The following is a 22,688-nucleotide window of genomic DNA, read 5'->3' on the forward strand; positions in this document are numbered from 1 at the left end:
TGAAAGAGAACGCAAGCCAAATGCTCGCAGCTCAGTGATATTATCAAGGAGCTATAGATACCGACAAGAAATGAGATGAGACCCCATTCCTGAGTGATGGGCTCTCAAAAGAAAGAATGAGGAAAGAGAAATAAATCTCATACTTGTTAGTGATCCCGAGAAAGCAGCAGGCAGCTGCGGAAGAACTCCTCCTCTAAGAGAAGAACACACGTTACACTGAGCAGAACAACCTGGAAAAGCCAAAGGAAAACAGACTCTGTAACTAACAACAGGACCTGGGTTCTAACATCTGTAGCCATAACTATGTAGCTGATGTTGAACTGAAGGGAAAAAAGGTATAAAAGAGCCTGGAAATAAACTGTTCCTCGGAACTCAGCATTTCATGCCTAGAGTCACCTGAGTTGTCTCCAGCAATTAAAGGTTCCCTCCTCTATACTCTTGCTGTAGGTGTCTGTTTTAATTCGCCCTTTTCCTGAACACTGGAACAGGCAGAAGCCTCTGTCAGGACCCTCTGGCGTCTGGTCACAGACACGCTGGATCTAGACATGGGCAGCAGGGGGCGCTGTGGGGCCGTCACCGAGGGCTCTCTGGGGCTCAGCTGGGAAGCCAGACACCTGCTCCCTGGCTCTGCTCAGAGCTCACTGGAGTCAGCAGCTGGGTCCTCTCTGGCTTCCTGGGAGACTCAGGCCGGGCCCAGTATACACCCAGTTCTACAACAAATGATACTCAGACATTGGGGCTGCACATAGACCCAGGGAAGGTTGAGCTGGGCAGGGGAAGAGCAGCACATTTGCATGCAGGGCCCCTCTCTCTCCCCTGGGGCTGGAGGAAGGATAAGAGAGACCTGCAGCGTGTCTGCCTCAGCAGAGCTCTGGGGTGTCTGAACCATGGCCTGGACTCCACTCTTCTACATCATCCTCCTTCACTGCACAGGTCAGGACGGTCCTCAGCATCCCGACACCCTCCCCCCCCCAACAGCCCACTTCCCCCACCCATGCCATGGCCTTCCCTCTGGTCCTTCCTCCAGGTCATAATGGGTGTCTGTGTTTCCAGGGTCCCTCTCACAGCTTGCACTGACTCAGCCGCCCTCTGCGTCTGCCTCCCTGGGAGCCTCGGTCAAGCTCACCTGCACCCTGAGCAGTGGGCACAGTAGCTATGCCATTGCATGGCACCAGCAGCAGCCAGGGAAGGCCCCTCGGTACTTGATGTGGCTTTACAGTGATGGAAGCTCCAACAAGGGGGACGGGATCCCTGATCGCTTTTCTGGCTCCAGCTCTGGGGCTGACCGTTACTTAACCATCTCCAACCTCCAGTCTGAGGATGAGGCTGATTACTACTGTGGAAGTGGTGACAGCAGTGGTTTACACAGTGACACAGGCAGATGAGGAAGTGGGACAAAAACCTCAGCCTGCTCAGGGTCTTGTGCTGTATTAATTGTCAAATTTTAAAATATGTTCCATGGAGTCAAACAGTACTTGAAAGCACCTCTCATTTAAAATGTTTCTTCTCTCAGTTTTCCACTTACTGTTCCTGAAGTCTCAGGAAAACTATAACATTAATGAAAAAACAAACAAACAAACAAACAAGAAAACAAAAAAACCTCCTGTAACACTAAAACATTGACTATTAATTCAAATGCTCCAGAACCAAGGTGGGGCTGGCCTTTTTCACTTGAAACGTGGAAAATGAACCTCTCCGGGTTCACATTTTTGTCAGTACCCAGGGACCATCTCAGTAAGTGGACAGTCCTTCACATGGACTGTGCCCTTCCAGTTGTCACAGCAGCGACCTCCCCTTCCCTCCCAGTCACCTGTGCTCAGGGCTGCCTGAGGTCCCTACATCCTCGGAACCAGGAAGGGGGATGTGAAATGCAGGTGAGGACACAGGTCAGGGAGGAATTCTAACCACAGAGCTGGCCTGGCTCACTGATGTATTCCTGCAGCTGATTCTGTCACCTCAGGATAGAGAGTGGGTGTGGGGACAGCTATGGGCCTGAGGCAGCAAACCTCCTTGTGGGAGGTGAGAGGGGAAGGGAAGGCTCCATCTCTCCTAGGAAATGTTGAGGCTGCTCCAGGGGAGTTGGGGGATTTAGGTCCCATGAATGTGACTTTCCTGTATCTCATCTCACTCGGGAACATGGGGACCCCATGGGCGGGCTTCCCTGAACCCATGACACTGACTTCTGTCTGCTCCTCTCCTGCCTCACTGGGACTTTTCAAGAGTCCGGTATATGATGTAGAGTCTATGGGACATCAGGGACCAGAAGTGTCTGAATGTGTGCCTCATGTCACTCTCCCTGGGGAGCTCATGGTGTGCACGGGTCATTGCCTGTGTACTAAGAGTCCCCAGACAGAAAGCCTGAGTCTGTGACCAGACAATAGACTTGGATGTTCTGGGGTTCTCTGGACTCTCCTTTGTCACATGACTTCCTTGATACCTTTGACTCTAGGGACAGGGTCAGGTTGAATAGGCTGAATACAACCCAATGTCACGAAGAGCTCCCATCGATGGGTGGATGAGACCAGGGTCTACCCTTCATGGTCACCATCAAATCCATCCATCACCTGTCCTCGCCTTTGACCAACACATGCTCAGGTTGTGGATTCTGCTGCCACTTGTGTTCCCAGAAAGTCTGATGCTCTCAACTTGCCTCATCTTCATGGGGTCAATGAGAATCACACCTCCTCTCACTGGCTTCCCAGTGCAAATGGGACTTTTGTCTCCAGAGACTGTAAGAGCTGCCCACATGTGTGTGGGGTATCACTGGGGATAAAAATGCAGCTTGTGTGACATGGCTACCCAAGTCCCCTCTGCCCAGAACCCCTATATGTCAACCTCACATGTGTAAGTCTTTCTAGATCATTCCCTGAGCTCTGAAGCCTTAGGGAAGCTGGGCCCTCCTTATCCTTACAGTGTGTCCCAGAGAAGTCCTGGATTCCCAGGTGCAGGATGAGCCCTCATGTAGGAGATGGATCTGGGGCTATTAACTGTCACCTTCCCTACTTTAATCCCATGAACCTGATTCTTTCCTCTCTGTGTATCTTTGGTTGGGAAGATGCTGGAATGAACATTAGTTTTGGTGGGATAACAGTGATAAAAAGCACAGTTCACAGAAGCTGTCACCTGGTCAAGCAGAATCTGCCAAGAGCCACCATGGGACCTACTGTCTCTCTGCCCCCTGCTCATTCTGGCTTCCTAATGAGCTCCTGGGCTTTTTTGCTCCAGCAGGATTCCCAACACTCCATGCCCCATTAGTGACCAGGGGCTCGGGGTGGGGGAGTGATTGTCTAACAGGCAGATGGTGTCTGTCTTGGATGATCAGAAATCACTTCCAGCAGTCTGTTCAGACAGAATCTCCATCTGCTCATCTTCCCCTCAGAAACTGTGACAGTGAAGTCTGACCCTAAGGGACATGAAGGCTCAGCATCTACAAGGCCTGGCTCTGGCTTGGCTGAGGGCTGGTGCAGAAGGGAAGCAAGAGGGAGGCTCAGCCGTGCGCGACCCAGGCCCAGCTGTCCCATCAGGGGCTGAGCTCTCTGCAGTGTGGGTCCTGCAGAGACAGCCTTAGGGGGCTGAGGCCCCAGGGTTATGCAGAAAAGCAAAGTGAAGTGAGCAGGGGCAGGTCAGAGGACAGGTGTGGGGCAGATGTGGTAATGGGGGTACAGCATGAAGAAAAGATTATCTGTTGTGACACTTAGTGAGAGGACCCATGGGGACTAGAGCTGTGACAAAGAGAAGACCTAGTAGGTCCAGAACCCTTGAGTTGAAGAAGACATGGGCCTGTTCCTGAGGGGCCCTGGAGAAGATCACAGAACAACCATGGTGACTGTCCTTTATGCAGAGACATCTGTCCCTCCTGCTGTCCCTCCCAGGGCCTCTGGGGTGTACAGGTCACACCCTCCCTGTGGTCTGTGTCCCAGCACCAGCTCCCAGGGGCAGGTCACACTTTCTACTGAGTGGGGCAGTACAGCCCAGGGGAGAAGCACAGATTTGAAGAAGGGGCCTCCTCTCCGCAGGGGAAGGGGAGGGTGAGCAGATGGGGCATCAGGGCTCCACTAGGGGCCTGGGGAGCAGAGCAGAGGTGCTCCCCACACCTGGACTCCTCCCTTCCCCTGCTCCCTCCCTCTGCTCACTGAGGCTCCGGCCAGGTGAGGACTCCAGGCTGCCTGAGGGCCCCTTACGGTCCAGGGCCTCTGTCCCAGGCCCTGTCCCCACACTCTGTGTCTGAGATGGCAGGAGTGTTCACTCCATGTGCCCAGGGTGGGAGTAGAGGGTGCTGAGTCTAACCTTGAAATGGGCTAATGTCCTGTCAGTGTCCAGGGAGGAGGGAGAAGCGTCAGGGACGAGCACCCCCAGGGCCACCTCCCTTTTCTCCTTCACAGTCACACTCAGTTTCTGCATTGCCCTAGGAAGTGTGCCTGGGATGAGCAAATATTTTTCATTCATGTTCTTCTCTATCTGCAATCTGTGTCAGTGGGGGGCTGGGTGGGGGAAAGTGTGCACTGGAGGGAGAGGCTGGACCTGAGGGCAGGTCCTGGCCACCTGGGGAGCAGGTTCTGCGCTGCCCCAGGGAGGAGGAAGAGGAGCAGCTCCTGATGCCCTGGAGAGAGGGGCTGCCTTGTCCCCACTGGGCTTCCTGCTCTGCTGCCAACAGGGGAGCCAGGCACCCAGTACTTTCCTATTCACATGGACTGGCCAGGGGAGCCCAGGGCCAGGAGGCTGTGCAGACACCTGAGGCTAACATGTGTGGGGCATGGAAACTGCCCAGCTGCATCCTTTCTGGGAGGACACAGTGCACAGAGGGGCAGACGGGACACATGGGCAGGTCTGGTCTGGGCAGCAGAGGACACTGTGGCCTGTCTCTGAGGCCTGAGCTTTTGTCCCAGCTGGGAGTTCCACCTGGCCTGGTCTGAGCCCTCTGCCCTGTGCTCACTGGGCCAGCAGCTGTGTCCTCACAGGCCTCTGGAGAACCAAAGAATAGGCCCACCCAGGCCCATCTCTCCCAGGGTAATCTTTGCAGGCAGCGGTGGCAGGTAAAGGCCAAGGAGGGCTGGGACAGCCCAGGGGGAGAGTGGTTTGCATGAATGGTTCTTCCCTCCCCCTGGGCTTCTGGAAGGGCTAAGAGTGACTAAGAGGGTTCCAAGCCCTGGTCCTCAGGATCCACAGCTGTGTGGGGGTCTCCATCATGCGTGGCCCCGCTCCTTCTCTTCCCTTCTTACTTATCCAGGCATCAGGCTGGGGATAAAAGGACCAGGGACCCTGGGTGTGTCTCTGTCCACTGACTCACTCATCTCGCCCTGTGTCTGTCCTGAAATTCAGGGTCCTGGGCCCAGTCTGTGCTGACTCAACCACTTGTAGCCCCTGCGCCTGGGAGGAGGTGGCCTCCATGTCCTCCTGGAAGCAGCTGTGACACTGGGTGTGGCTTTTCTTATGGGACCAGTATCTCCCAGGGTGTGCTGACTCGAAACCCTGTTTTTTTTTTACTTCTTAATTTTTTATTAAATCATAACTGTGTAGATTAATGCATTTATGGGGTACAATGTGCTGATTTTATTTACAATTTTGAATCCTTACGTCAAACTGGTTGACATAGCCTTCACCTCACTTAATTATTGTGTTGAGATGTTTATACTCCATTCTCAATAGTTTTGACATGTACCCTTGAATATAGAACATAGGTGACATCCCACCCATTACCCTTCCTCCACTCAACCTCTCTCCTCCCCCCCTTTCCCTCCTTCATCCTGGACTATATTTGTGTTTTATCTTTCATGTGAAAGTGTGAGTGATTATATATTGATTTCATAATAGTACTGAGTACATTGGATACTTTTTCTTCCATTCTTGAGATACTTTACTAAGAACAATATTTTACAGCTCCATCCATGTAAACAAAAAAGAGGTAAAATCTCCATCTATTTTATATCTGAAGACTATTCTATGGTGTACATATACTACAATTGGTTAATCCATTCGTGGGTTGATGGGTGCTTGGGATGCTTCCATAACATGGCAATTATAAATTGGACTGCAATAAACATTCCGGTGAAAATGTCTTTGTTGTAAGGTGATTGTTGGTCATCTGGATATATACCCAGTAGTGTAATTGCAGGATCAAACAGTAGGGGCTCACTGCTGGGGAGAAGACCCACTAATGACCCACACAGAAGACCTGAAGTCATATCACCTGTGGAGGCAAAAAGTGTTCCCAGGGCTGGGGGCAGTTCTGGGGAAGACTCCATTGTTGACGCAGAATGTGAAGATCTCCTGCAGCTCCTCCTTCAGCCCCAACGTTTCCAGAGAAGAAATGCAGGAGGTAGGTCACTAAGTGTACGTGGGGAGCTCATCTAGTGAAGACGTCACTTCAGACCAAAAGTGTGTTTCCCCTTCCTCAAGTCATAAGCATCACTGGGGCCTATGTGGCCACCTTCAAGGAGGAAGATCGTGACACAGGATGAGAGAGACGTGAGGCTTCAGGACCATTTCAGCAGATGGAAAACAGACTGTCGGAAGCTTTATTTTCAATACAATTTGACTTCAAACTCTGAAAGTAAATACTTACAAAAGCAATGTGTATCATTTCTTCCTAGAGTGACAAAATGAAAACCAATAGAGAAAACTAATAAACAAACACCAGGGGATATTTCAACTCTATTGACAAAACCTCCAGGAGTGTCATGATATAATATCTGAAATGTCTTAGATACAATAAGAAATCACTTGTCATATCAAGAACAGGGAATAGAGGAAAACAGGATCCGCAGACATAGGCACTGAGATGATCTGGTGATGAAGTTGTATGACTGACGTGTGTAAGTCAGAAATCAGAAAATTCTTGTCATCAGCTTTTTCAGATTTTTTGAAACAAATGGCAAAAGATAAAGTCTCAGAAAAATGTACAAATAATAAAAACTAAATGTAAAGTATAGAACAAATGTTTTAATGAAATAAAAGGTTTTTTGAATAGAACATTTTGTAAAGACTCGAGTACAAGTAAATATGAAACTAAATTTCAGGCACTAGGGAAGATGCTTCACTGAAGTAAAGAAAGTACGAACGACAGTTACCTCAGCGCAGCAGGGGGAGCTGTGGGTCTCCTCACGGCTGAGCCAGGTCTGGAAAAGTCAAATGTTCAAATTTAATGCTCCCTGGGCCTGAGCTCACTGGCCTGAGTTAGAGGGAACAGCGAGTGCTTCCTCCCAAGGGCCAACTCAGAGCTCACAGCACCCAGCCTGCCTGACACTGTTCCTGCTCCCTGGGCTGGGGGGACCCAGAATCAGGTGGTGCTGGTGCTGTTGGTGAAGGGCTCATATTCCCATAATGCACAACCCAACACATACCCTCCTCCCACGGAGCTGAGGAGGAGATCAAAGAGCCATCCCAGAGTCCAGAAACAGTGTGGGTCTGGAAGACTTCTGGAAAGGCCACACCATGGCCTGGACTCCTCTTCCTCCTCACTCTTTGCCCAGGTACAAAAAGATTTCTGAGACCAGCCTTTGAAGGGGTCCCTCTGTGTTCCTTCCTCAGTCCTATCATGAGTCTGATTTGGGGTTCAGAGTATGTCTTCAGGCTGTGGTAACTCAAGAGCTTCCTACATATCATGAGAGATGGCCTCTCTCACCTGTGGCTCCAGCACAGGGAGTGTCCAGCAGAAGTCTGGCCAAGTCACCAAGACATTAATTTATGACATAAGCCTGAAACACTCCCGAATGACAGGGAGTTCTCAGGTTCTCTCCTTGGGGGCAAAGCTGTCCTGACCCCTCTTAGGTCCCAGCCCATGGTCCAGGCTGAGGACTATTGCAGCACCTCGGGGGTGCTCTCGGCACAGGTCAGAGGAAGAACAAGACATAAACTGACCTTTGAGCCTGGGTCAGTCAAATGTGATCATGGGATGTCAGGATCACATGACCAGACAGCTGAACTCTCAGGGCAGCCTACAGATTAAATATCCTCAGAGAGAAAGGTGAATGGAACAGAAGGGTCTGAATTAATTTGAGTCTCATAGTGGAGGATATTTCTGGATGATTCAGAAGGATGTAAACCAAAAAGAGCAGTATTTAATTATCCTGTGCTAGAAAAATCTAAAATCAGATCTAAAGATTAACATCAGCTGGGTCAGATCTAAAGTTTGACATCAAACACATTTCCTTCAGAAAGAAGCGTCTGCAGTGATGTTCTTATTGTCAACTTAGAGTAAAGGGAAGAGGAGCTTTTGTTGTATATAATTATAATAAAGTTTATTCCATTCGGTTCCATTTTTACAGTATACAACATGTGAATGCAACGTGTACGTTGCGTGACATTTCAAAATATTTTTAAATATGTTTAAATCAAATTGTAGAAATGATTCTTCCTGTCTGTGGGTATAATTAAATAAATCCATCTTCTAAGATAAATCGTAGTCCTACCCCCCAGTAATGCTAAATTACATAAATGCATTTTCAACCTTATTTAAAATATAATATCATTGCAGGTGAAGTTAGTTAAGACGAGGCCATTTACAGGAGTGTGGTGCCTCCTGACTCGGTGTGACTAGTGTTCTGAGAATACAGGAGGATGTGGAGAGGACGCCATGTGACGGTGAGGGCAGAGAAGGGACTTAGGTGGCTGCAAACCAAGGGACACCCAACCCTGTCAGCAAACCACCCACTGTTGATAAGAGGGAGGTAGGATGTCCCCAGAGGGCCAGAGCACACGGGGCCCCGTCTCTGGACTTTGCAGGACTGGCCTCCAGAGCGGCGCATTTCTGTTGCTCTAGGCTGCCCAGTGTGTGCCGCGTCGTGACTGTTGTCCCAGAACACAGATGTACCAAACAAGCAACATCATAGTGTGTCCAAATTTGATGGCATTTGTTTCATCTTGGCCCTCACTTCCTCCACAAATATGACCATATGGGCCCCTATTTCTTTACCTTATGCCCAGAATTGTCATTTAGGATTAACACAGTGATTCCCCCGTCTTTAAAATACAAAAGTATGTAAGTATTGCTTAATATTATGAATAAGATAAGTACTGATGAGAACTTACAACTTATAATTATTTCCCTTGTTCACTGGTATCAAGAAGTGAAGATGAAAAGATCACATCGTTATTACAAGGCTTCAGGTCATCTCTGGGGATGGGCGAGCTCACGGGGAGCTGCCGCCACACTTGCTGGGAAGCCTCAAGTGCGTTATGCTCAGCCTGCCACTTAAAAATTGGGACGCAGGGCGGTACTTTTCTGGACACACTGGCAAGAGGCAGAGCAGACAGAGGCATGAGGAGCAGTCCTTCACCAAACCTGCCAGCGCCTCCCTGCCTCTGTCAGACCAGAGACTCTCAGACATTCCTGGGCACAGGGATCACCTGGGATCCTGTCACATGTGGACTCTAACTCAGGGCAACTGGAGTGGGGCCTGGGATTCTGCATTTATAGAAGGTGCTTCCCCCAGACCTCCACACCTATGCCTCAATGTCACCAAATATATAAGAATGATGGAAAACAAGGAGACCCACTAGCAAATGAAAACAGAAAAGAAACCTCTCCAAAGAGAAGTAAAGAATTTTGATTAAAGAAGGATTCCGAGTCTATGCAGGAAGACCAGACAAGACAGCCGAGGAGCTGGGAGAGACTCTACTTTCTAAAGGAAAAATACTGGAATGAAAGCAAACACACCCCAAGCCTCCTTGACTCAACCCCACCTCTGCTTCCAGCCCAATCTCCCCACTGGCTTCTCCTCCAGTCCTGCGTTCAGTGAAGACAATCCCCACCCCTCCCCTTTCTTCGGTCTGATTTCCCTCTTCTCCTTTTGAATCACGGGATGTTCCCTTTCACTTCACACCCCTGCTCTGCTATGAGTTCCTCAACTAACTACTAAAAGATTTACATAAAAAAGGCATGGACTTTTAAAATATCTTTTTAAGAAAATTTCAGTAACATCCTCTATTTTTCTTGAACTTCTCTGATCTCACACTTAAGAAGAAGACCCAAGTGAGCTGATTCCCTTTTTTGAACACTATGAGGACCTTCTCCTCCTCCCTGGGTTTCTCTTCACTTTCAAGTGAACACAGGGGGCCCCCAGCCTGCTCCTTTATCCCCCAGACACTACCCACTCTGCTCCCTGTGTGTGATCTCCTGAGGGATTCAGTGGGGAGAGAGAAACCGGCTTCAAGAGCAGCCTGGGAAGTGGGATCGTGGCTGACCTGTCCTGTTGTCAGCTAATGTACATTTTAGTTCATGCACAGTTTACGCAGGTGACACCTATTCCACTCGATGTGGTGTGAGCTGTAGGTCTTGTTCCAACTGGGGAGGCAGAAACAGAAAACTAAGGCCTGCAATGAGGTAGGAGCTGCCCTGAGGAGGGTCTGGCTCTGCTCTTGGGCAAGGATTAGGCAGTGGTCAAGGCCCTGATGGGGACAGAAACCTCTGTCAGGACCACCTGGCATCTGTCCCAGACACGCAGGACTAGGCCCAGGCCACAGGGGACATTGGGGGCCTGTCCCTGAGGGATCTGTGGACACAGATTCCACCTTTCAGCTGGGGACCCACACCTAGCTTTGGGCTCACTGTAGCCAGAAGCTATCCCTGCCCACTTTGGGCCCCTGGGAAGGCTCAGGCTAGTCCCAGCCCAGGGACAGCCCTCAGACAAATGTCACCCAGCCACTGTGGCTCACACAGGCCCAGGGAGGGTTGGGCTGGGCAGGGGAAGAGCAGCACATTTGCATGCAGGGCCCCTCTCTCTCCTTTGGGGCTGGAGGGGGGATAAGAGAGACCTGCAGCCTGTCTGCCTCAGCAGAGCTCTGGGGTGTTCGCACCATGGCCTGGACCCCACTTCTCCTCCTCAGCCTCCTCCTTCACTGCACAGGTCAGGATGGTCCTCAGCACCATGAACCCCCAGTTTTCAAACCCATGCCAGGACTGTCCTTTCTTCCTGTCCTTTCTCCAGGTCATAATGGGTGTCTGTGTTTCCAGGGTCCCTCTCCCAGCCTGTGCTGACTCAGCCACCCTCTGCATCTGCCTCCCTGGGAGCCTCGGTCAAGATCACCTGCACCCTGGACAGTGGGCACAGTAGCTATGCCATTGCATGGCACCAGCAGCAGCCAGGGAAGGCCCCTCGGTACCTGATGTGGATTAGCAGTGCTGGGAGCAGCAGCAAGGGGGACGGGATCCCTGACCGCTTCTCTGGCTCCGGCTCTGGGGCTGACCGCTACTTGACCATCTCCAACCTCCAGTCTGAGGACGATGCTGATTATTACTGTCAGAGCTGGGACAGCAGTGCTATTGCTCACAGTGATACAGGCAGATGAGGAAGTGGGACAAAAACCTCAGCCTGCACTGGAGCTTTCTCTCTGACAATTTTCAAAATTCAAAATATGCTCCATATTCACAAACCGTACTTAGGAGACCTTTGGTGTTTAAAATATTTCTACTCTCAATTTCTCACCAAAGTTTCTGAAGTCTCAGGAAAACCAAAGGCAAAACCCAAAGCCTCCTGATGACACTGAAATGTTGCCTGTTTATCCACATGTGATAAATCCAGTGCCTGTGGGGCTGGCCTTGTCCAGGAAACATGAAAAATGAGCCTCTCCTGGCTCATGTGTTGGTCAGGACCCAGGGACCATCTCAGCAGGTGGAAAGTCCTACCCCGTGGACTATGTTCTTCCAGTTGTCAGAGTAGAGACCTCCTCTTCCCTCCCAGTCACCTGTGCTCAGGGTTCCCTATACCTTGGGGACTGGGCAGGGGGATTTGAAATGCAGCTGAGGACATGGGTCAGGGAGGAATTCCAGGCACACAGCTGGCCTGGCTCACTCATGGGTTCCTGCAGCTATAGTTGTCACATCAGGATAGAGGGTGGATGTGGGGACAGCTATGGCGCTGAGGCAGCAACCTCATTGTGGGAGGTGAGAGGGGAAGTGGAGACTCCACCTCTGCAGGGATCTGCTGAGCTTGCTCCAGGGGAGTTGGGGGACGCAGATCCTATGAATGTGACTTTCCTATATCTGATCCCACACAGGATCACGGGGACCCCATGAGTAGTTTTCCCTGAGACCACAGGCTTTTGTCCTCCCCTCTCCTGCCTCATTGGAGTTTTTCTAAAGTCCAGGGACTTTCTAAAGTCCACTGACTGTGGGTCTGTGGGACATCAGAGACTAGAAATGCCCCAACTTGCACCTGTGTCACCCTCCCTGTGGAGCTCATGATGTGCCCACGTCCCAAGGTTAGTTTCTACTGCACAGAGAGTGTCACAGACTATGGATCTTATGGAGACCAAGGGCTCCCAGAAAGAAATACGAACATTGTGACCAGACAAGGAGTTTTGGGAGTTTCTGAGGTTTAGCCTGATTCTCCTTTGAAACCAGGGCCTCCTTGATACCCCTCACCTCTTGGGACAGGGTCAAGCTGACCATCACTATTAGAGCTGATTATAACCCAATGCCACCACGAACTCCCATCCATGGGGAAGTGACACAGTGATGTATCCCTCATGTTCCCCTCAAATCCATCCCTCCTCTGTCCCCACCTTGTGCCAACCTCTGCTCAGGTTGTGGCTTGTGCTGTCACTGCTCCCAGAAAGCCTGAGGCTCTTACCTTGGCTCACCCTCTTGAGGCCACAGAGAATCCCACCATCCCTCACTGGCTTCCTGGGCAAGTAGAACTTTTGTCTCCAGAGGCTATAAGAGCCCCCCACATGTGAGCGGGGTATGGCGAGGAATAGAAATGCAATGTAGGTGACCTGACAGGCCCAGGGCCCCCCTGTCCAGCCCACTAGATGTTGCCTGCACCTGGCTTAAGCTTCTGAATCATTCCCTGACCTCTGAAGCCTCAGGAAATCTGGGTCTTCTTAATCCTCAAAGTGTGTCCGCAGGGGACTCCTGGGTTCCAGGTGCACATGAGCCCTCCCTGTAAGGAGATGGCTCTGGGACTCCTCACACTTACCTTCCTGTCGTTAATCTCCGGGAACCCTATTCTCTCCCCTCTGTGTTTCTTTAATTGAGATGATGCTGGAATGAATCTCAGGTCTTGGAGCCTAAGGGATAAAAGCGCAGCCCACACAGAGCTGTCACCTGGTCCAGCATCTGCCAAGAGCCACCAGGGGAGCTGCTCTCTGCTCCTTCCTGCACTATGATGGGCTCCTCAGCCTTGGAATTTTCTGTGGTATCCAGGTCTTTAATCCTCCACTGTGGATTAGTGACCAAAGGCTGGGAGGAGCGAGGATAACTGTCTAATAGGCAGACAGTGTGTGTCTGGGATGATCAGAAAGCACTTCCAGCAGTCTGTTCAGACAGAATCTCCAACTCCACGTCTGCCACTCAGGAACTGACCGTGACAGTGAAGTCTGACCCTGAGGGAGCTGTAGGCTCAGCCTCTGCAAGGCCTGGCTCTGGCTTGGCCTAGGGCTGGGGCAGAAGGGAAGTGAGAAGGAGGCTCAGCCGTGGGCAGCCCAGGCCCCGATGTCCTGTTAGGGGCTGTGCTCTCTGCAGTGTGGGTCCTGCAGAGACAGCCTTAGGGGGGCCGAGGTCCCAGGTTTATGTGGAAAAGTGAAATAAAGTGAGCAGGGGGAGGTCAGAGGACAGGTGGTGAGCAGATGTGGTAATGGGTGTGCCCCAGGAGGAAGACAGCATTCTTTGTGACCTATGAGGGGGAAAGTGGGGAGTCTAGATCAGTGACAAAGAGAAAGCATGGGAGGACCTGAGTGCTGAAGCCACAGGAGTCCTGGGTCTGTCCCTGAGGAGTCCTCAGAAAGATCACATGATGACCACAGTCAGCAACCTCCCTGCAGGGCTCTGCATCCCACCCACTGTCCCTCCCAGAGCCTCTGGAGTGTGCAGGACACACCCTCCCTGTGGTCTCTGTCCCAGCACCAGCTCCCAGGGGCAGGTCACACTCTGCCCTGAGTGGGGCTGCACAGCCCAGCGGAGAAACACAGATTTAAAGAAGGAGCCACCTCTGCCTAGGAGGAGGGGAGGGTGAGCAGATGGGGGTATCAGGGCTTCTTTAGGGACCTGGGGGACAGAGCAGTGGTGTTCCTCACATCTGCTCACGGACGCTCAGTCCAGGGGAGGACTTGGGGCTTCCCACAACCCAGGGGCTGTCCCTACATTCTGTGTCTGAGATGATGGAGTGTTTAGTCCATGGTTCAGGGTCAAATTAGGGTATGAAGTTCCCTTCAAAGTTGGTAACTCCTCTCAGTGCCCAATGAGGAGAAGGAAGGTTCAGGAACAGCACCCCCAGGGCTCCCCTGCCCTCTCTCCCTCAGAATCGCACTCAGTGTCTGCATCGGCCTGGAAGGTGGGCCCGCGATTGACAAACTTCATTAAGTCATTCATTCATCCTTCTTTCTGCAAACTGTGTCAGGGAGGGACTGAGAGGAGGAGGGGGGCCAGAGGGAGAGGCTGGGCCCGAGGGCAGGGTCTGGGCATTGGGGAGCAGGCTCTGCTCTGCCCAGGGAGGAGGAAGAGGAGCAGCTCCTGGTGCCCTGCAGGGAGGGGCTGCCCTGTCCTCATTTGGTTTGTGACTCTGCTGACTTCAGGGGAGGCTCCTTAGGGAGGCCGAGCTCTCAGAACTGCCCTGTAAATTGCACATGGAGGTGGGTGGGGAGCCCGGGGGAGGAGCTGTGTGGACACCTGAGACTAAGGCACACTCAGATATGGACACTGCCCGGCTCTGTCAGGCCCTGTGACAGACACAGGATGAGCCCCACACACACTGTCCCTGTGTCTTTCTTAGGTTTGGACTTCCAGGCCCATAGGGCTTGATGACCAGAATCCTACCAATCAGAACTCCTGGAACTTTTGTGTTGTTGCCAAGAATGGCAGAGTTGTGCAGGATAATAAAGACTTGGGGGACTGAAGGGAAGCTATGTGAGCAGGACTTGAGCTCCCTGGGGCTGGAGGTGGGGCCTGCGGGGAGGGGCTCTGGTCAGGGGGCAGGTCCCTCAAGCCGGCCTGTGCCCTCCCTGCAGTAATGAGTGAGTTCTCCCTCTGTTAGCTCAGGGAGACGCGGTGGTTGGAAAGAGCCCGGCTCCCTCCTTCTTTCTCTGGCTCCTTCTCTGTCCTGTGACCAGCCTCTGTGCCCTCCTCTTGGATCGAAGGTTCCTGAAGCTCCCACTGAAATCAGATGCTGGGCCCATTCTTTCGTAAATTTTGAAGAATAGTGAGCCAAAGAAACCTCTTTTCTCTACAAATTCCTCAGACTCGAGTGTGCCTTGGTAGGAATGCTAAATAGATAGTCACAGGAATTAGTTCTGAGGTGTGAGTTGCTGCTTTAAAAGCACCCAAAATCTGGACGCAGCTTTGGAACTGGGTAATGGGCAGAGGCTTGAAGCGTTTAGAGGACTCAGAGGAAGACAAGAGAGAAGCGATTTGGAATCCCATAGACACTTGTTAACTGGTAGTCACCACAGTACTAATGGAAATATGTACAGTGCAGACCAGGCTGATGAGGTTGCAGACGGAAATAAAGAATTTATTTGGAACTAGAGCGGCAAACGTCACCATTGTCACGATGTAGCAAAGAACTGGAGTGCAAAGTGTCGCTGCTCTAGGGCTTGTGGGAGGACGGCGTGAGGAGGGACGTGAGGGCAGCTGGCAGAATACATTTCTAAGCAATTTCTAAGAACTTTCCAAAAGGGCAACAGCAGAGACCGCCCCTTCCAACCCCAGTCATCATGCTCAGGGCTGCCCGAGGCTCCCTCCATCCCAGGGACCAGAAAATAGGAGGGAAAATGCAGCCTGAGGACTTGGGTCAGGACACAATTCCAGGCACTTAGCTGGCCTGGCTCACCTGCTGCTACTTGAAACTTCACCTGTCACATCAGGGTAGAGGTGGGTAAGGGGGCAGCTATGGGTTTAAAGGAAAGGTAACATGGGGGTCCAGGGTCCAGTATCCCCTTTGCAGCTGGAGACTATTTGCTTCTGCCCTGACCACAGCAGGAGATGAGAGGCAGCAGGTGACAGTGACACCAGGGCAAGGACCAGAGGGACCTGGACTGTAAAATGAAGATTTTTACTTAATTTTCATGAAGATAGAATCTATTGGACATTTTTTTAGAGAGAACTTTCTCAGATACATGTATTAGAACTATTACTCAGACAGAGGCGTCTAGCATGAAATGAAATAAGGTAAATATGGTGGGAAAGTACAAAGCTCTCCACAGGGCCCAGCTGAGTGGGGATGGGCACCGGCACTCAGCACCCGGAGCAGCACCGGGAGGAGATGGGGTGGGGGCGTGGACAAAGCTTGCAGAAGGTCAGTGTCCATGTCTTGGGGGGCGTGAGGGGCTCCGAGCAGTCGAGATGGGCTCCAAATGCCTATGGGTCTGAGGAGGGTCGAGGGTCCTTGTGGGTAGTGAATTGTTTCCTCCACAGGGACCAGAACTCCATGAGAACGGCTTTTGTCTTTGCTACTTTTCTGTTTCCTCACTGCTGCACCTGCAGGGTTCAGAGCACGGCTCGGCACAAAGGACACACTCAGCCCACATCCACGGAGTGAGGAGGTGGAGTCCCCTAAATGAGAATCCCAGGAAGAGGCTCGGGTCTGAGCCAAAGCCAATAATTTCTTCTGTCTGGACATTTGCCATTTGGGGTCCTGAGTTCATTCAAGATAAGATGTTAAGTAACAGCTTAGACTACGGGGTCTACTGATCAAGAGAAGACGGTGGGCACGAGCCCTGGGGAAGGTGACCAGTAGCATGGACTAGACCCCACGGGCTCCTGCAGACAGAGGAGAGAGACGTGATGGGCCTGCAGGTGCTGAGCAAGGAGGCCCCATATGCAAACTGACATTTTATTAAACTAAGAACCTATAGTCATTTGTCAACAAAATATATTTTCCATGCTGATCATCAATGATGTGGTTAATGACAATCACATATTGAATTCTTCAGTCCCAAACCCCTCACAGCCCCTGTGAGACAACTCAGGAGGGAAGGATGGAGGGCTGTGGGCTGTGTCCCCAGGAAACAGGAGTGTGCACCGAGAGTAGAGGATGAGGAGAAAGTGAGGGGGTGTCCCAGAGTGTCAGTGTGGGCTGGGTGTGATTCTGACACACGGCACAGCCTGGCCCACAGCTGCTCACCTCAGCCACGCTGTGCTTCCTGCTAGCAGAGCAATTAAAACAGCTAAATGCACAGGAGACTCTGCTACTAGGTGATTCATGTGAGGGTGGTCAGAGTGTATTCCTGTATGAGCAGTTTTATGTAACACTAACATATGTGTATACTTTAAATCATATACCAGGGGAGTCATACGCTCTTTGCAGGATTTTCTGTTGGGAAGAGAAGACCTTGAGTTGTCATCAATGCACATGTTTGTACCTCCTGTAGTCTAAGATTCCTTCTGAGAATAAAAAGGTTACAGTAATAAATTACACTCTAACAGAAATACAATGTAGGGGAATAAGACCATCCATCTGTGACAGAAAGAGTGACTGGGGAGTCACAGTGACAAGCTGGGCCCGCAGGTGTCTGGACCATGGGGATGTGTGTGCTGAGACCAACAGGGGGCGCTGGAGGACTGCCCTGTGGTCCCTACACACCTGCCCAGGGAGGACCAGTCACTCCAAGGAGCCTGAGCCTGGGCCTGGGCCCTGTGCTTACTGATGGGGACTCAAGCCTTTCTGACTTTTTCTTAGTTATTGTGTTAAAACATTTATATTCCACATTTAGTAAGTTTCACAAGTACCATTGTAAGATGCACCGTAGGTGTGGTCCCAGCGATTACCCTCCCTCCATCCATCCCCCCTCCCCTTCCCTCCCCTCCTTTTCCCTTTTCTCCATATTCTTAGGCTATAATTGGCTTATAGCTTTCATATGAAAGCTATAAATTAGTTTCATAGTAGGGCAGAGTGCACTGGATACTTTTTCTTCCATTCTTCAGATACTTTACTAAGAAGAATATGTTCCAGCTCCATCCATGTAAACATGAAAGAGGTAAAGTCTCCATCTTTTTTTAAGGCTGCTTAATATTCCACGGTGTACATATACCACAATTTATTAATCCATTCATGGGTCGATGCACACTTGGGCTTCTTCCATGACTTAGCAATTATGAACTGGGCTGCAATAAACATTCTGGTACAAATATCTTTGTTATAATGTGATTTTTGGTCTTCTGGGTATATACCTAGTAAAGGAATTGTAGGATCGAATGGCAGGTCTTTTTTTAGCTCTCGAAGTGTTCTCAAAACATCTTTCCAAAAGGAACATATTAGTTTGCATTCCCACCAGCAATGCAGAAGTGTTCCCTTTTCTCCACATCCACGCCAAAATCTCTGGTCTTGGGATTTTGTGATATGGTCTAATCTTACTGGAGTTAGATGATATCTCAAAGTAGTTTTGATTTGCATTTCTCTGATGATTAAGGATAATGAGCATTTTTTTCATATGTCTGTAGGCTGTGTGCCAGTCTTCTTCAGCTTATGATGGGATCATTTGTCCTTTTCTTGCAAATACATTTGAGATCTTTGGAGATCACTTAGGGATTTAAAAATAGACCTTCCATTCAATCCTTCGATTCCTCTACTAGGTACATATCTGGAAGACCAACAATGACTTTATAACAAAGATATTTGCACCGGAATGTTTATTGCAGCCCAATTCATATTCATGAAGAAGCCCAAGTGCCCATCGACCCATGAATGGATTAATAGATTGTGGTACATGTACACCATTGAATATTATGCAAACTTAAAAAAAGATGGAGACTTTTCATTCATATAAACCTCTTTCATGTTTACATGGATGGAGCTGGACCATATTCTTCTTAGCAAAGTATCTCAAGAACGGAAGAAAAAGTATCAAATGTACTCAGCCCTACTATGAAACTAATCTATAGCTTTCATATGAAAGCTATAACCCAACTATAGCCCAAGAAGAGGGGGAGGGAAGAGAGGGAGGAGGGTTGGAGGGAAGGTGATTGGTGGGAACACACCTACGGTGCATTTTACAAGGTTACATGTTAAATTTACTAAGTGTAGAGTATAAAAGTCTTAACAGAATAACTAAGAAAATGCGGTGAAGGCTATTTTAACCGGTTTGATGAAAACATTTCAAATTGTATATAAAACCAGCACATTGTAACCCATGACTGCATTAATGTACACAGCTATGATTTAATTAAAAAGAAAAACAACAACTGAAAGACAGCTTATCTGAATGCCAGAAAGTGTGTCCTATTAGAAAGAGTGTGTCCATAATATTCAATTCTGGACATCAGCTATGTTTTCACTCCCTTCTATGAAAACATGATTTCTATTATCAATAAAGATTCAGTCCTAGAGATCAGATAGCAGCCAAATATAAAGCCCATATCAATGACAAAAAAAAGAAAATTCCCATCTTATTTATGAATGTAGCTGACAGCTGAAAAAATGTTATCCAATATATAAGTAAGCAGAACTCCAGCTATGTCAAGAAAGATTCATGTTGAACAGCAGGGAGCTGAAGCTAGGATGACGTGTGCTCTCCCTGTGTGGCGATGACCATGGGTGCTGGAGGAGCAGATATGAAGAGGTGCGGAGCCACAGTCAGATACCCTGGGACTTGGGTCACAAAGGCATTGCCAGGAGTTGAGTCTGGTGAGAACTTGACCCCACCCCTCAGTATCTCAGGTCCTTGTAGGTACTGGTCTATCTGAGGTTCCAGCACGTGCCTCTCTCAAGGTCTCTGCCAGCGGACATCAGCGTGAACACTGGGGCAGGAAGAGCAGTGAAACTGATTTGCATGAAGAGCCTCCTCATGCTAATTGCTCTGGGGAGGCATGAAAAGGACCCAAGGACACCAATTTTCACCTGAGGAGTCTGGGGACGTCAAACCTTTGTGAGTGTCTTCACCATGGCCTGGACAACGCTCCTTCTTGGGCTGCTCGCCTACAGCTCAGGTCAGGGGAAGGGACCCTGTATTCCTGGGAGGCCACAGAAAGTAGGGACTCAGGGTGACCCTCATCGCCATACCAATAACTGTGTCTCTCCTGTGGGTTGCAGGGGCTGAATCTCAGACTGTGGTGATCCAGGAACCGTCACTGTCAGTGTCTCCAGGAGGGACGACCACACTTACCTGTGGCCTTAGCTCTGGGTCAGTCTCTACGGGATATTACCCAGGCTGGTACCAGCAGGCACCAGGCCAGTCTCCACGAACGCTTATCTACAGCACGAACAACCGCCCCTCTGGAGTCCCTGGTCGCTTCTCAGGCTCCATTGCTGGGAACAAAGCCGCCCTCACCATCACGGGGGCCCAGGCTGAGGACAAGAGCGATTATTACTGTTCACTGTACGTGGGTGGTGGCATTTCCACAGTGATTTAAACACCCGGGGAAGTGCAACAAAAACACCTGCTGCCTACAGCGCCTGAGCCCTCCCCAGCAGAAGAGAAGTGCGTTGGTGGGGAAGGCAGACCCCACAGCCTCAGCGTCTCCCTGTCCCCTTCTCCTACCCAGGGGTCACTGCCGTGTGCCTCCTCCAGTCTGTCCCAGGGTATATCCACCTCCCCAGTGTGACTCCTCCAAGACGAGCTCCCTCTTTCCCTCTGCATGGGGTACTAGGGAAGGGGCTGTGCTCCAAAATACATAAACCCACAGTGAGACCCAAACACCCAAAAGCCAACACGACCAGCAAGCCTCTTCTTATTCAAGGAGCATGAACAGACACATTCTCAGTGATTTCACTATGGACACCAAGGAATATTTGATGTAGTATTGAGAGGATATAATCAGCTGGGAGTTTGTTACAAATGCGACTCCTCAGCCTACACCAGGGCTTCTCAACCAGTGGGTCGCTTAAGACCATCCTACATATCAGATATTTACCTTATGAAGGTCATTGCTACTGGCCGTCATAACAGTGGCAAAATTACAGTTATGTAACAGCAACAAAAGTAATTTTATGGTTGGGGGTCGCCACAACTTGAGGAACTGTATTAAAGGTTCGAGGCATTAGGAAGCCTGAGAACCACTGTGCTGGAGACTGTCCAGGGATCAGCATTAACTGGGTGGCTCCCCCAGGTCTCTGCTCGATCTGCAGACACAGGGCCCACATTCTGCTTCCTGGTGATGGTGCCAGAGTCGTGTCATAGGTGTGGTCAAACCTTCCTTCTTCCTGCTGCCCCCAGAGACCAGGGAACTGTTAGGTTTCCCAGTTTATGCTTTTCAGCTGAAAAGACACAGGGAGATGTGAAAATAAGAAGATTTAAACCTATGATTATAAGTTTTGTTTTTATGATTGGAAGATGTTTGCTTTTGCCTCGCTTATTACCTCCCTTTATGTAGTTTCTGAAAGGCACAGTCTCTGCAGTTGTGATAAAAGAGAACGCAAGCCAAATGCTCGTAGCTCAGTGATATTATCAAGGAGCTACAGATACCGACAGGAAATGAGATGAGACCCCATTCCTGAGTGATGGGGTCTCAAAAGAAAGAATGAGGAAAGAGAAATAAATCTCATACCTGTTAGTGATCCCGAGAAAGCAGCAGGCAGCTGCGGAAGAACTCCTCCTCTAAGAGAAGAACACACGTTACACTGAGCAGAACAACCTGGAAAAGCCAAAGGAAAACAGACTCTGTAACTAACAACAGTACCCTGGGTTCTAACATCTGTAGCCGTAACTATGTAGCTGATGTTGAACTGAAGGGAAAAAAGGTATAAAAGAGCCTGGAAATAAACTGTTCCTCGGAACTCAGCATTTCATGCCTTGAGGCACCTGAGTTATCGCCAGCAATTAAAGGTTCCCTCCTCTATACTCTTGGTGTAGGTGTCTGTTTTAATTCGCCCTTTTCCTGAACACTGGAACAGGCAGAAGCCTCTGTCAGGACCCTCTGGCATCTGGTCACAGACACGCTGGATCTAGACATGGGCAGCAGGGGGCGCTGTGGGGCCGTCACCGAGGGCTCTCTGGGGCTCAGCGGGAAGCCAGACACCTGGTCCCTGGCTCTGCTCAGAGCTGACTGGAGTCAGCAGCTGGGTCCTCTCTGGCCCCCTGGGAGACTCAGGTCGGGCCCAGTATACACCCACTTCTACAAGAAATGATACTCAGACATTGGGGCTGCACGTAGACCCAGGGAGGAATGGGCTGGGCAGGGAAAGAGCAGCACATTTGCATGCAGGGCCCCTCTCTCTGGGGCTGGAGGGGGATAAGAGAGACCTGCAGCGTGTCTGCCGCAGCAGAGCTCTGGGGTGTCTGAACCATGGCTTGGACTCCACTTTTCTTCTTCATCATCCTCCTTCACTGCACAGGTCAGGACGGTCCTCAGCACCCCGACACCCCTTACCCCAGCCCACTTCCCACACCCATGCCATGGCCTTCCCTCTGGTCCTTCCTCCAGATCATAATGGGTGTCTGTGTTTCCAGGGTCCCTCTCCCAGCCTGTGCTGACTCAGCCGCCCTCTGCATCTGCCTCCCTGGGAGCCTCGGTCAAGCTCACCTGCACCCTGAGCAGTGGATACAGCAACTACGGCATTGCATGGCACCAGCAGCAGCCAGGGAAGGCCCCTCGGTACTTGATGTGGCTTAATAGTGATGGAACCAGCAGCAAGGGGGACGGGATCCCTGACCGCTTCTCAGGCTCCAGCTCTGGAGCTGACCGCTCCTTAACCATCTCTAACCTCCAGTCTGAGGATGAGGCTGATTATTACTGTCAGAGCAGTTATAGTTGGAATCCTCACAGTGACACAGGCCGATGAGGAAGTGGGACAAAAACCTCAGCTTGCTCTGGAGCTTTG

The 22,688-nt window shown here is 50.4% G+C and overlaps 3 gene segments (V, D, J or C); all 3 read left to right on the forward strand.

The window, feature by feature from the left end:
• Positions 1-858: 858 nt before the first annotated feature.
• Positions 859-11,286, forward strand: LOC128584444 (immunoglobulin lambda variable 4-69-like). The segment is given in 2 exon segments: positions 859-933; positions 10,952-11,286. Coding segments are annotated over 2 exon segments (381 nt in total).
• An 8,417-nt stretch (positions 11,287-19,703) lies between these two features.
• Positions 19,704-20,296, forward strand: LOC128584891 (immunoglobulin lambda variable 8-61-like). The segment is given in 2 exon segments: positions 19,704-19,858; positions 19,962-20,296. Coding segments are annotated over 2 exon segments (366 nt in total).
• Positions 20,297-22,111: 1,815 nt separating this feature from the next.
• LOC128584890 (immunoglobulin lambda variable 4-69-like) lies at positions 22,112-22,688 on the forward strand. The segment is given in 2 exon segments: positions 22,112-22,202; positions 22,318-22,688. Coding segments are annotated over 2 exon segments (381 nt in total).

Source organism: Nycticebus coucang, chromosome 4, assembly GCF_027406575.1.
Source record: "Nycticebus coucang isolate mNycCou1 chromosome 4, mNycCou1.pri, whole genome shotgun sequence".
Lineage (NCBI taxonomy): Eukaryota > Metazoa > Chordata > Mammalia > Primates > Lorisidae > Nycticebus > Nycticebus coucang.